Source organism: Vombatus ursinus, unplaced genomic scaffold (genome assembly GCF_900497805.2).
Source record: "Vombatus ursinus unplaced genomic scaffold, bare-nosed wombat genome assembly UNPS02014830.1, whole genome shotgun sequence".
In the NCBI taxonomy this organism is placed as follows: Eukaryota; Metazoa; Chordata; class Mammalia; order Diprotodontia; family Vombatidae; genus Vombatus; species Vombatus ursinus.
In genome coordinates, this window is record NW_020954608.1 from 49,496,044 (window position 1) to 49,511,508 (window position 15,465).

At 36.2% G+C, this 15,465-nt stretch overlaps 1 protein-coding gene across 5 annotated transcripts in view; it reads left to right on the top strand.

Moving 5' to 3' along the window:
- EPS8 (epidermal growth factor receptor pathway substrate 8) overlaps window positions 1-15,465 on the top strand; it is a 263,667-nt gene that overhangs the window by 190,563 nt on the left and 57,639 nt on the right. For all 5 annotated transcript variants that reach the window (XM_027838793.1, XM_027838797.1, XM_027838794.1 and 2 more), the window contains 3 exons: window positions 4,929-5,017; window positions 6,949-7,023; window positions 13,881-14,029. In XM_027838793.1, coding sequence (XP_027694594.1) covers window positions 4,929-5,017; window positions 6,949-7,023; window positions 13,881-14,029 — 313 coding nt within the window. The remainder of the gene's footprint in view (window positions 1-4,928; window positions 5,018-6,948; window positions 7,024-13,880; window positions 14,030-15,465) is intronic.

The window sequence follows — 15,465 nt, forward strand, 5'->3', positions numbered from 1 at the left end:
CTTCACATGCTTGGGGTAGACATTCCCCTAATTCACTGATGGGTTTGAGGCCTGTCAGTTATCCTCTTGATTGTTATACCAAGGAGGAGCAAGATACAGTAAAAAGCATCCTGGGAATTTTTGATTCCAAAGTCATGGAGTACATAATCCTTTTATTCACCTAGAAGGATCATTTGGAAGGTATTGATTTGAACCAATACTTACGCGAAAGTAGGGATGAAGACTTGAAAGACTGCCAGTCCAGTTTAGCAGAAGGTACTGTGGGTTCAACTGCTGGGCAAATGAAAGTGAGCAGGGGGCTCAGCAAACAGCTTCTGACCTTAGGTGAACAATTAGTACAGAAGAATAAAGGCCCTTGCTATACAAACTACAGGCCAAGAAGAAGATTCAGAAGCAAACTGAAGCACTGAAAAAAGCCTGCATGCAAGACCTGAGAAGACTGAGAGAGGAAATAAGACAAGAATATAAAAAGGAAATATAAAATTTATAATATAATATAAAAATATAAAAAAAGGAAGTCAAAAGATTAAAACTGAGCTGAAGCAGAGAGAAAGAAAAGAACATGTACATAGGAATCTTACAGAAAGTTTCTGTGCAGATAAAGAAATGCCAGAGCTGAGGTTGTGAGCCATAATATGTTCTTTGAAAACTTCCTGAAATTTTTGGGAGCAGTCTGTCATCATTAAAAATATATTTAAGAATTAAGGAACTTGATAAAATTATCTTATGCTTTCTGTTACTTTTCCAAGCTTCTTCTTTCTCTGTTGTTTATTTGATGAATACTCAGTCATCCCAGGTTCATACTACCACTCATGCCTTAACAAATAAAGATGGCTGCAAACCTTTCATCTTCAGAAATACTCTAATATTTACGAACTAATATTTTAATCTGAAAATAAAGGGAGAGATTCTTTTCCTGTGAAAATCCAGAAGAGGAAATTCTAACTCTTCTGATCTAGAAATTTTCTTTCTAAGATTCACAGGAAGAAAAATGGAATCCAGAGTAAAGCTTGTTAAAATAGAACTTCCATATTTCTCCATTCCCTCCTCTCTAAAAAGGAAATATGTTCATTGGGATGGTGGATCTTACTTGCATTTCAATTGTTATCATTATCAAAGGATGTATAATAGCTAATAGCTCACATTTGTGTAGGGCTAAGAATTGCAGAGCATTTTACATAGTATTGAATATCTCATTTGATTTGTTCCTCATAACAACCCTGAAGAAAGATACTATTGTCATCCACATTTTACCTGAGGAACCGAAGGCTGAAAGAAACTGACATGCTTCGGATCACAGAGCTAATAAGTGTCTGAGGCAAGATTTGAATTCAAGTTTTACTGCCTCTAAGTCTGACACTCTATCACTACACCACCTAGTTGCCAATTTCACATTGGCCATTATGTCCTTGTTATTCATTTTAACCAAATGGTATTTGGGGAGGGAGGATATGAAATCACATTATATTCATATTTATTAATCCTAAGGCTAGAATTGTTTATAGGATTTCTGATTCATAATGACCTATTTTCTCTCGTTACCTATTATTGAAATTGTCAGAATTCTGCATCACTGACTCATATAATGACAATGACAGTTTATTTCTATAGTCCTTTAAGATTTACAAAGCCTTTCCTCACAGCAACCTTTTGAAATAATAATGCAGGTATTCCTTCTGTTTTACAGATGAGAAAACTGTTCAGAAAGAACTGGTTTTTTCTATTGTCACAAAAGTAATTAGTGTCAGGGTTAGGATATGAGTCTGGATCTCTCCTTTATACCACATCACCTCTTCCACTAAATGACTGTTTATTTAACGTCTTAAAATTCAATCCGCTTTGAACAGATCACATTGAGAGTATAATAATGGTGTAAATGAAATGCCAAATTCCTGTCAAGCCATTGACAGTGAAAAACTCTAACCCAGAGGGGCAGAGCCAAGATGGCAGAGTAAAAGCAGTGACTTGCTTGAGCTTTGCCCCAAACCCATCCAAATACCTGTAAAAAATGGCTCTAAACAAATTCTTGAGCAGCAGAACCCACAAAAAGACAGAGTAAAACAAATTTCCAGCCCAAGACAGCCTGGATGGTTGATTGGAAAGGTCTATTGCTCCAGGCTGGGAGAGGAGCACAGCTTAGTATGGGCACTCAGACAAAGACCAGGCCTCAGCAAACCTGAAGCACACCTCAGGGGACTGAATCACAGGCAGCTGTGGTGCTTTCCAGACTTCTCAACCCACAAACACCAAAGACAACTTAAAAGCTCAGTAGGAAAGGTCTGTTGGACTGTGGTGAGAGAGAAGCTTTGTCCCGGCCCCCATCCCAGTGCAGCTCCAGGGCAAAGACTGATTCCAGAGCTCTTGGCCCACAGATCAAGTGACTAATCAGAGGGGGATTGCAGGGATCTCTTTGCTAGTGCTGAGGCAGGATTCTTTTGCTTTGGCTGTGCTTGAATCTGGGTCACAGTTCTGGGTGGTGGTCTTGGGGCGAGGAGGAGTGCTGGCGTGGTGGAGCTTGTGGCAGAGGTGGAGAGGGAATCCTCCTCACAGTTCCAAGGCAGAAAAGAGTGCTTGTGGTCACTCATAGACCAGAGCACAGGCCAGGAAAGGAGTAAACACCTCGCCCTTGATCATACCACCTTGGAAGAACTGAAAATTTACAGGTCCCTAGAAGTACCTCTGAAAACAGTTGCACAAAACCCCCAAAACTTGGGACAGTACATTCTCCACCCTGGAAGCAGACCCCTACCTTAACAAGGAGTTTAAAAGTTAAGTAGTTGGCTGGGATCATGAGCAAACTGTGCAAAAAAAAGTCAGACCATAAAATCTTTCTTTGATGACAAAGAAGATCAAAACATACAACCAGAAGAAGACAACAAAGTCAAAGCTCCTACATCCAAAGTCTCCAAGAAGAATATCAATCAGTCCCAGGCCATGGAAGAGCTCAAAGAGGATTTTGAGAAGCAAGTAAGAGAAGTATAGGAAAAACTGGGAAGAGAAATGAGAGTGATGCAAGAAAATCATGAAAAACAAGTCAACAGCTTGCTAAAGGAAACCCCCCAAAAAACTGGAGAAAATAACATCTTAAAAAATAACCTAACCCAAATGGCAAAAGAGGTCCAAATAGCCAGTGAGGAGAAGAATGCCTACAAAAGCAGAATTGGCCAAATGGAAAAGGAAGTCCAAAAGCTCACTGAAGAAAATACTTCCTTAAAAATTAGAATGGAGCAAATGGAAACTAGTGACTTTATGAGAAATCAAGACATTGTAAAATAAAACCAAAAGAATGAAAACACAGAAGACAATGTGAAATAACTCATTGGAAAAACAACTGACCTGGAAAACAGGAAAGAAAAATCATAAGGGACTTATTAAAGATGAACTGTTTATATTCCTACATGGAAAGATGATATTTGTAACTCATGAGACGTTGGTCAGTATTAGGATAGTTGGAGGGGAAAAAAAATACACACACATATATATATACACACACACACACACACACACACACACACATATATGTATAGATAGAGGGCACAGTGTGAGTTGAAGATGTAGGGGTGATATTTTAAAAAATAAAATTAAAAGGTGAGAGAGGATTATACTGGGAGAAGGAGAAAGGGAGAGGTAGAATGGGGTAAATTATCTCACATAAAATAGATAAGAAAAACCTTTTGCAGTAAAAAGTAAGTGGGGGAAGGTGACAGGGAATGAATGAATCTTATTCTCATCAGATTTGACTTAAGGAGGGAATAACATACACATTCAATTGGCTATGGAAATCTGTCTTACCCTACAGGAAAATAGGAGAGAAGGGGATAAGAGAAGGGGGGTAGGGGGGATGATAGAAGGGAGGGCAGATTGAGGGAGAGAGTAATCAGAAACAAACACTTCTGAGGAGGGACAGGGTCAAAAGAGAATAGAATAAATGGGGGGCAGAATAGGATGAAGGGAAATATAGTTAGTTTTTCACAACATAACTACTATGGAAGTGTTTTGCATGTCTGCACATGTATAACCTGTATTGAGTTGCTTGCCTTCTCAATGAGGGTGAGTGGGGAGGGAGGGGAAAATTTGGAAGCCAAAGTTTTAAAAACAAATGTTAAAAATCGTTTTCACATGCAACTGGGAAATAAGATATACAGGCAATGGGGTATAGAAATCTATCCTTCCCTACAGGAAAATAGAAGGGGAAGTGGATAAGAGAAGGAGGGGAGATAGAAGGGAGGGTAGATCAGGGAAAGGGGTATTCAGAATGCACGCTATTTTGGGGAGGAATGGGGAGAAAATTTGAAACTCAAAATCTTGTGGAAGTGAATGTTGAAAACTAAAAATAAATAAATTAATAATAAAAAAATTCTGACCCAATAGATGAGACAATGTGGTTTAACATGTTCATTTCATTCTACTAGGTGAACTGCATGATCTGAATAAAATTTGACATTTCTTGTTATAAATGAATGAATAAATAAATGAAAATAGTCCTCAATAAGGGTAAATATGATAGACAAAAGCCTAATTGGAGACTAAAAAATAAATGGCCAAATAAGCTTGGGTCAAATACCTAATTATTAAAATAATAAAAATTATATTGAAAATTACAGTATTAATTAGACATATAAATATGTAGCTAAAGCAATTATCTGTAATAAAGAAAAGACAACAAAATTCCATGTTGTTGATACCATGAAAAAGAAACAAATTGTTTACATAAAAGAAACATCTTTTGTACAATAGCATTATATCTATTATACTATGTTGCAAATATGAGAACTTCTATTTCATGGACTTTTGACAAATTTACACTTGATTACACTATGAGAGAAGCTTTAACAACTACCTTTAGATGAAATATGTGTAGGGAAAAGCCTTTGTGGATTGTATTTACAATTAATTTCTGAAGTTTATCTCCATATTTATTTCACTAGAGGGTGTGTTAACACTCCGAGCAAAACCACCACCTCCTGATGAATTTTTTGACTGCTTCCAAAAATTTAAGCATGGATTTAACCTCCTGGTAAGTGGAAAGACATTTATGTATACAGTACAAATAAGAGAAAGAAGGAATATTGTACATTCATTAACTTGGTGAAGAAAATTGAAATAAAAAGTCCTAAGAAACTTGTGTGTATTTATAGTCTTGTTTTGCATATTTGATCAAAACATAGAAAAAGATGAAGTCTGATCTGTATAACTTGGCTAAAAAAATGTAAAACATGTTCTTTTTTATTTTGTTGATTTTCTTATATAAGATTATACTCAATTTAAGAAATGGGATTAGCCATCAAGAACTATTTCTCAGGGCAGCTGGGTGGTGGAGTGTATAGAGCACTGGCCCTGGAGTCAGGAGGACCTGAGATCAAATCCGGCCTCAGACACATAACACTCACTAGCTGTGTGACTCTGGGCAAGTCACTTAACCCCAATTGCCTCACAAAAAAAAAAAACCCAAACCACTATTTCTCCCAATCAAGTTAGATCCAGTCTAACAAATATTTATTAGATACAGGAGACTATAATAGGTACTTGGGATTCAAAGACAGAACGCAAAACAATTCCTGTCCTTAAGGAGCTTGCGGGGAGGGGAAGGCATAAAACATGCAAATAAATCAGGGAGTGGCACATGAGCTGAATTGTAAAGGAAATTGCAGCTTGTAGAAGGTAGGAGTGAGAAGAGAATGCATTCCACGTATTGGCAGAGCCTTTAAAGACAGAGAAGCAGGGGATTGGATTTTGAGTTTGGAGAACAAGTGCTCCAGTTTGTCTGGAACATGGAATGCATGAAGGTGAATAATATAAAATAAGCCCGAAAGTTCATAGGGAGCCATATTATGAGAAATTTGAATGCTTTTGAAAGTAACCTTGGGTTTCAGTTGAGTAGTGAGGTCAGAAACCAAATTACAAGGGCTTGGTTGAGAAGTTAATAGCAGGATAGAAAATGGAAGCAATGAAAAAAAAATAAGTTGGGTTTTTTTTTAGAACTTTGTGAAGTAGAGGAGATTAATTAGATTATAGGCTCAAGAGAGAGAGGGAAGAAGGAGAGAAAGGAGGAGGAGAAGAGAGAGAGAAAGAGAGAAAAAGAAATGAAGAGGGTTAGTTCCCATTGGTAAAGGGCACAAATATTGAAGGGGTTAACTTTGACAAAAAGAAGTGTCAACTCTTCATCAGAAACTACAGCAAAGAAGAGAATGGGGATGGGAAATGATGTTGAGGTGTGGGATAGGGAGAAGAAGAAGCTCCTAAGAGCTCTTGTATTTTCTCTGTAAAACTAAACAGGTCCAAAATAGAATTCGTTGTCTTTCCCTCTAAGGCCTCTCCAACTCCTACCTTCCCCATTACTGTAGAGGGCAACACTATCCCCCCAAACCCAGAGGCTCACAACAAAGGAGTCATCCTTAACTCCTCACTTTTTCTCACCCCTGTACTTCTCTCCCTGACCTTGCCCCCCAACATCCAATCTGTTACCAAGGCCTGCTGGTTTCAGCTTTGCAACTTCCCTCAAATATGCCCCCTTCTGTCCTCTAATACATCCTCCACTCTAGTACAGGCCCTCCTCATCTTGAGAACCAGAGCCTGGTATCCAAGTCTCTTGTCTTGGGTAGAGTTCTTCCTTTGTTCCAGCCTCATGCTCATAGAAGACTATAGTCAAAGCAGAGTAGCAGTAGACTCCAACTTGTGGGGGTTGTGTGGGTAGAAGACCCAGTGACTGAACAGGGCCAAGCCTGCAGCATCTGCTTATGTTGATCATTGAAGAAGGTGAAACTTTGACTATTGTGATGTCAGCCAAAGTGGTGATTGACTCTGCTCCTCAGGGTAATGTTTGCTCTGTCAATTTGACAGGGCAATATACTCTTCTTAATGCTGACCTACATCTTTCTTTATTGAGTATTTCTCCTCCGCTTTATGGCATGGAATCTGAAAAAAAAAATTGTTGTCTTATTGTTTCAGGCAAAACTGAAGTCTCACATCCAGAATCCTAGTGCTGCAGATTTGGTTCATTTTCTGTATACGCCATTAAATATGGTAAGTGACTTGCCCCAAGTCACCCAAATAGTTGTGGAATCTTGATGTCTAATCTGCTTCCCACTACTTTGTCTCATACCCCACTTTATTTTACTACTCTTCCAAAATATTTGTAGGACCTAATTTAAATATAATTTTTTTTTTCCTATACAAGCTAATGTGGATTAGTGTGTTGGGAATTTTCCTTAGAGGAGAGAAGTGTGAAGATTCTGTGTGTCAGCTTATCTATTAAGATGTGTAATCAACTAATTTAAGTGGCAAAGCTTAATATCTGCCGTGCTACTTCACAATGAGAATTAAATGAGTTAATTTATATTAAAAAAGAAAAAAGTATTATAACTTGTTAAATATATTTTAATGAATGTGTAAGGATAGTAAAAAGAAGAACAATTCATTTTAACCTATTAAAATGTGCTAATGGTTGCTAGCAACTTTTCTAGCTCTGAAATCCTATGATTTGGTAAATTCAACAAGCATTTATAAATGCCTACTAGATATGAGAGACACTGAAACTAAAGCCTGCTCCCTGGATCATTTTCAATGGAAACTGAAAAAATTGGGAGGGAGGACAGACATGGAGTGTCAGTGAAAGACTTCATGGATTAATGGAGGATGGATGTAGTACCCAAGGTGGGTCTAGAAGAAAGGGAGGGACTTCAGCAGATTTGGGCTGGGGACATAGCAGAGAGCAAAGCACAGAGACAGAATGAGAATGGAGAATAGAAAATTGTCCTTTTTGGTTAGAAAGTTGAGCATGTGAAGTATGAGTTTTTTTGTTTTTTGTTTTTACTAAACCTCTGATTTAATGGGTATAGTGAATACTTGGTGAGGAACATCCTTCTGCCTAGGTAGATTGGCACTTAATCATGCAAGTTATGCTGTCAGAGAGTTGCTTCTCTATATATGAGATAAGGCTTTAAAAATTTTGAGAACTGAAATATGGAAAACCTTGCAGATAAAGATCAGGAATTTCTATTTTAATAGCTTTAATATAGGAAGCCACCAAAGTTTGTTGAGTAGAACAGTTATAGACAAAAGAGGATTATTTGAGCATCTGTGTAGAAGACAGAGTACAAAGAGGATAGATAAGATAGACAAGAGAAAAGAAAACTGCTAGGATATTAATATTAGTCTAAGTGAGAAGAAATGAGAACCTTAACAACATTCATGGTTACAGTGAGAGGAGAAAGAGTAGAATAGATCTAAGAGATACTGTAAAGAAAAGAAATATCAAACACTCATTTCTCAGAATTAAATCAAGTTCAATATTATTTCTTTTACAGTTTGTAATCATTTTTATCTGAATAATAAAAAGAATCAACAGATAAGATTTCATCTATTTTCCCAAGTGGGAAAAAAATAAAATTTCATCTACTTTCACACAATGTGAAATAAAATATGAAATATATTTTATTAGTTTCCAAACACTGGAAACTAATTAATTCAATCAGTTAATGACAAAAACTAGGCAATGTCAGGCTAGACAAGGAAACATTCTTTATTACATTAGTTTATAAGTGACTCCAGCATCAAAATTTCAGTGATCATTGTTATTGTTATAAATAATTCTTACCAAAGTAAGTACTACTGTCAGAGTAGAATCAAATGTTCTATCACATAGTAAGAAAGAGTTATTATTCAAATAATTTTTTAATATAGAATTATTTTTATACATTTGAAAGTATCTTCCTCTTCCTTTCTTTATTATCTCTCCTCTGCTCTATGGCATGGAACTTGTAAAAAATGATGTAATATGGAATACTATTGTACTATGAGACATTTATTATGTATTTCCCCAATATTTTTTCTACACCCTCTACAAAGAACTGAAATATGGATTTATTCATATGTATGTAGAATGATACCACTTCATAAATTACATGTAAAAACCTTAACTGTGTTACTTTCTAGCCAAAGCTCATGTACCAATACAAATGCAAAATATTTTCATCTTTGCTCTTTCTCAAGAAAATGACTCCTTAAGAGTTTCTTTAAAAAAAAACTACTATAAGTAATTTAATTAACTACTGATTACACTATATTAACTTTTTATACTATATTAACAATATATTGTTATTTTATATGCTTTTAATTGTTGATCCATTTTGTATTTTGCACCACAACAATTTCCCAGTTTACCCTCTACTCCTACCCCACTGAGTCCTCCTTTATAATAAGGAAAAATAGTTAGAAATAACCAGCTGACAGAGTTCCTATGTTTAACAATATGTTCAACATTGCAGCCCCATTCCAGGATATTCCAAGGGAAGTATATTTTGTTATCTCTTCTCTGGGACCAAGATTGCTTATTATACTTAACAAATAAATTTGGGTGCCTTTTCATGTTGTTTTCATTTACATTGTAATCATTTGTGTATGGTGTTTTCCTGCTTATCCTTATATCACTAGGCATCAATTTCTGCATGTCGTTCCATGTTTCTATGAATTCCTACTATTTTATGTTTCTTATAGTACAATAGTATTCCATATAAAACAGTTTGTTGAATGATTCCCTCGGTGATGGGCTTCTCCTTTGTTTTCAGTTTTCCATTGCCACCAGAAATGCTACTATGAATTTTTGGTAGCCAATCAATCAACAAACATATGTAACTAAGTGCTGGGAATACAAAAAAAGACAGAAACAAGATAGCTGTTCTCAAGGAGTTCACGTTCTGATGAGGAAGGCATCATGCAAATAACAATATACATTCAGGCTATATAATCTTGTATTCTCAGAGGGAAGTATTACTGCTACAGAAGGAGATCAAGAAAAGCCTTTTGCAGAAAGTAAGATTTGAACTGAATATTGAAGGAAACCAGGGAAACCAGAAGGTGGAGGAAAGGAGGGAAATCATTCTAGGCATGGGGTACAACCAGTGAAAAAACACTTGGGCAGTAGGCAAGACAAGGGAACATGCATTTTCTAAGCACTTAATTGGTGCCAAGGACTGTGCTAAGTGCTGGAGATACAGATACAGGCAGAAACTGTCCTTGCCTTCAAGGAGCTTATATTCTAAGGGAGAAAGATAACAAACAAAAGGGAGCTGAAAATAGGGACAGGGCCAGGGCGGGGAGATGGGAGGGTTGGGGAGGTTAGCTGTGAAAGGGCATGATAACGAAGTCCTGGTTTTGAGTAGCAGAGCAAGCAAGAAGGTGGAGTATTGTGTGCCAAGAGTTGCAAGGACAGAGTCATTGGATCATAAACTATGTGGAAGGGAATAAAGTTGTAAGACTGTTGCAAAAGTAGGAAAGGGCTGGGTTGTGAAAGACTTTAACAGCTGGCGGAGGAATTTATATTTGATCCTAGAAGTAATATGGACCCACTGGAGTTACTGAATAGTGGGGGGCCAGGGCAGGGAGTTGACATGGGCAGACGTATGCTTAAAGCATAGATCATGTTGGGAAATAAGTGGAGGATGGACTGAAGAGGGGAAAGAGTTGAGGCAAAGGGAAAACCAGGAGGCTATTACAATAAAGCAAAGACCTAATTAGTGCAGTAATGAATACTACAAAGTAGTCTTGTGTATCCTAATTTGAAGTATTTAGAGTTATAATAATGTAAAATGTAGTATTGGTTCCAGACCAATAGAAATAGGTAGTGTAAAACTGGGGGGTAAATATAGACCACACTTCATCATTTACACTAATCGGGATCTACCCTCAGACAGGAGATGATGAGCACCTGAACTAGATTGGTGGCTGTGTGGACAGAGAGGAGGACAAATATGCAAGAGATACTGTTACAGGTTGAAATGATAAGATTTAGCAATAGATTGGACATGTAAAATGAGTGCAAGAGAAGAATCAAGGATGACACTGAGGTTAAGAGTCTGGATGGTTAGATGGTGGTGCCCTAAATGGTGGTAGGGAATGTGGGAAGAGAGGAAGGTTTTGGGGAAGAGATATAACGGATACTGTTCTAGACATGTTGAGTTTGAGAAGAATGTGAGACAGAAGCTTCTGGGACTTCACATTTTTGCCAATCCCATTTATCTTCATCTCTCTGTGTGCACTAATGGAATCTGTGAGAGAAAATGTGCTTCCTATCCTACGTGTGCTAGGAATATAGGCATGGCTTCTCTTTTTTTTTATTCCAGTTTCAGCTCCTTTTGTTAAATCTGAGATTTTAGCTTTTCCCCAACTCTCATAAGCAGCAAGATAGTGCAGGGAATAGAGTGTGAAATTTGGATTCAGGAAGAACTGACTAATACACTTATTGGCTGTGTTAGTCATTGACTTGCACGGACAAATCACTTACCTGTCTCAGCCTTAGTTTTTTCATCTGCAAAATATTGATAATAATAATATCTGTTATAGGATTATGGTGAGGACCAAATGGAATAACATATAAAAAACACTTTGCACATTTTAATTTGCTTATATAAATGCTTGATCCTATGTCTTGTCTTGGTCACCACTGAAACCATGGGTCACCTTATTCCATCAGCAGGACAGGTTTAAATCTAAGTCATTTACATTGGTGTGCCAATTAACTGGAACAAAGTAAAAGAAGATATGATAAACACAACAAATAAATAATAAACATAAACTTCATAACTTTTTACATCTTTTTTTAAAAAGCTTTTAATATGTAATGTATGCTTCATTGGCTAAAATAATTTGAGGGGAGGGGCTAGGCAATGGGGGTAAATGACTTGCCCAGAGTCACATACCTAGTAAGTGTTATGTGTCTAAGGTCAGATTTGAACTCAGGTCCTCCTGACTCCAGGGCCAGTGCTCTATCCACTGCACCACCTAGCTGCCCCCAAAATAAATTGTTTTTTACAAGTTATACCATGCAGTTCATGAGATTTTGACACATATTCTTTAAATCTTTACCATCAGAACACAATTATCACATTCAAGTTTAGTGTACTTTTGATGACTAATCTATCCTTTCAAGTCTAGCATTAATGATAGTCCATAGATTTTTGAATGAGGTTTCAATCAGGCAAGTTCCCAGATCACTGAAGCATGTTAATCTATAGATCTTGGCTAAATATCTTCTCATTTCATGATGGGTGGCATAACGCAAGCCATGTTGTAACAGTTCATTTCTGTTTGGGCATTTCTATAATTCTGGAATAATTCTAATTCTTCTTATATCAGTCTTTCAGAGTTCATCTTTCTCTTGAAGGGGACAAGAATTCTAAGCCCAGTAGAGGTGAAAAATCCACAGAGTATTTTTGGGAGTAGATGTTTTTCAGTCCAGTGAAAATGCCTATATCTAACAGACTCACCCAAAGTTCCTTTGACAATGATTTTGATATAGCCTGAATAAAAAAGAGAATTTTGTCAGTAAAAATTACCTTTTTCCAAATTCAGTGTTTTACTTCTTGCCTTACCCATGACAAGCATTTTTTTCCATAATGTCAATACTGCTTTTAAATTGCATTTTTTACTAGTCTTCTCACTGTTCTTTTAACTTCAGGAAGCCTGCAACGCATTGTAGAAAAATCAGTTACAATCCTGCCAGCTTTCAGGTCCCTCTGAAGATCTTAGCTTAACTTTTGAGGTTTAATTAGACTATTCTGTGTTAATAGTTTCTCAGTTCTTGACATAATTTTTCATTTTTGACCCAAACTTCCCTTTGCATTTTCAAGTGACTGATTCTGTTTCATTGTGTACTTGAAATACTTGACTTTTCCATAGAGATGCTGAAATATTTCTAATAGTAATTAAATTATGCTCTTTAAGAGCATACTTTTGTTCATAGAAATAATGATTTTTTAAAATTACAGCATTTTATGAAACAAAAGAGAGCAATAAAATGCATGTATGTGGCTTGAAATTCAACATTCAACTGAGAAAATTAGCTAAAGTTGGGGAAATCAGATCAATTCAGCTTTATTTGGTCAAGATCAGATTCTGAGTCAGCCAAGTGTCAGTAGAAGCACACACATGACCAAAGATGAGTGCTTGTCCCAAATAATTTGCATGTGCTTTAATTACCATTAAAATTTATTTTCTATCTGAAAACTTTCCAGAATGCATCTTTCCTTTTTAATTCATTGTCCAATACATGATAAAAAGTCCCTGAAGTCTTTTGTTTTTGTTTTTGTTTTTAGTTTTGGAGGCAATAGGGGTTAAATGACTTGCCCAGGGTCACACAGTTATCAAGTGTCTGAGGCCGGATTTGAACTCAGATTCTCCTGACTCCAGGGTCGTTACTCTACCTACTGCACCCCTGAGCTGCCCCCAAGTCCCTGAAGTATTGTTATTTCTATCTTAAGAGAAAACTGATAAATATTTTTTTAGGAATTATTATCATGATGTTTATCAAAGAAATCTACCTATAGAGGTTTTCCCCCATTTCTTATACTGTTGCTCATATTAAGTCAGGATTGGTGGAGAAGGGAGGGGGTTTCAAGATAATTCCAGATTCATACTGTTAAAACATAAGCTCTACTTCTTCTGTGATTTTGCACTTTCTACCTTGTTCATTTTTTTTTTGTGGCAAAGAAATATATCCAGCTACTCTAACCATGACCTTTATTACTCTCTCTAACATTAATTTTAAGACTATATTTTTAAAATCTGACTTAATTGTATTTTTCATTTAGGATCTCTGCAATAAAATTATTATAGTTAGAACCATCAGACAATAGAACTAGGGTTTTCAAAGGAAACATAGTTATATAAAATCAATAGGCAGATTCCTCCAATGCTTTTTAAAAAAAAGTTAATCTTTCATTTTATTTTCTTAGGCCAAGAATTAGGTAATTGTTTCAGTGCTACATCTAAATAAGATCAGATTGGATAGTATGGGGAGGAAATTGTGTTGATTTTTATGTGAATTTTTCTGTGCTTCTACAATGAACACTTTTAACCTGAAAAACAAATTCTTGTTCTTTTAGATGGTACAAGCAACTGGAGGGCCTGAACTTGCCAGTACAGTGCTCAGCCCTCTGTTGACCAAGGATGCAATTGATTTCTTAAATCAGACTGTCCATGTTGAGGAACGGCAACTATGGATGTCATTGGGAGAAACATGGCTGAAACCCAGGTAAAGAACTATGTAAATTAAGTATTTTAAATAGCTACGGTTTTAAAACACCATTGTGGTGGAGCCAAGTCAATAAAATAATTATATCACACTTCAGTGGATCTGTGCTGTCATCCATATGGAACTTTGTGATCCTAAAAATTCTTCACAGAGATTCTTTCCAATATTATGGCAGCTCTCGAGGTTATTTTTCACATTTCACAGGTGCAATTGTAGCCCTCAGATTGTGCATCTGTTTTCCTTTATTTTTAATAGATGACTGGCTGTGCTCCATTTCCCATCGTACATTTCCTGGTTGGAAATCTTTTCTGCCACTTTTTGTTCATCTGTTATCATTAGTAATATGCTATAGCCCACTCATGTCCACCATGCACCACTCTACTTCCCTTTCTTTCAGGTATAATTCATATTCTTTGGAAGTTTATAAATTGTGGCCATGTAGTCTCATGGGAAGAATATTGCTGTTTAAATGATGGACTTTTGTGTCAGGAATCAGGTTGGAATTATTGAAAATTCTGCAATTTTACAACAACCACAGAAAAGTACAGCTGATACTTTTCTTACTAATCAATCAGTTGCGGATTCAGACAGAAACAAGAATCTAACATATTCCAAAATGTTCATAACAGAACTTTTTGATAGACAAGAACTAGTAACAAAATCAGAAGAATGTTGGTTGGGGAATAGTGGGAAAAAATGAACTGTGGTTTATGGATGTAATAGAATGTTATTATGCAGAAAGAAATAATCAATATAAAGAATTCAGTGAAACATGGGAAGATTTATATGAAATAATGCAGGGTGAATGAAATAAGCAGAGCCAAAAGAACGATACACATAACTACAAGAATGTGAGCAAAGAGATCACTAAAGGAAAGCTGACCTGTCAGTAGTTGGGGGGGGGGAAGAACAGATATTGAAACATAGCTTCTTCTTTAAGTCGTAAAAATAAGGGACTTACTTTCTACTCAAAGTGTTGTGTATCTTGTCAGATGTAGTTTTTGTATTAGGTGTTTATGCTTTATTTTTTCTCTTAGTTACATGAAATGGTTTAGTCTAGAGGGTCAGAGGAAGGTAGTATTTCCAAAAAATGATTGAAGATGTAAAAACAAAAAAAACCTTATATTTGTTTTTCAAAAAGTTATCTATTACCTTCTTTTTTTTCTCTCAGATTCCCTCAATGCATTTATAGCTCATGTTCATAAAGATTTCACAGAGATGAGAAAAAAGTCGTGTGTATGTGTGTGGGTGGGTGGGTGTGTAGGTAGTTGTTTAGAATAACCTTTTAGAAGCAACACTATTTACTGTCTTTCCAAACATCCAATACAATCGCCTCTTTAAAATATCTCAAGAATACCCAACATATTTTCTCCTGAATGTATTAGGTCTTATCAAATTGTTCTTAACAACTTAATTTACCTAAGTACCATATTTAT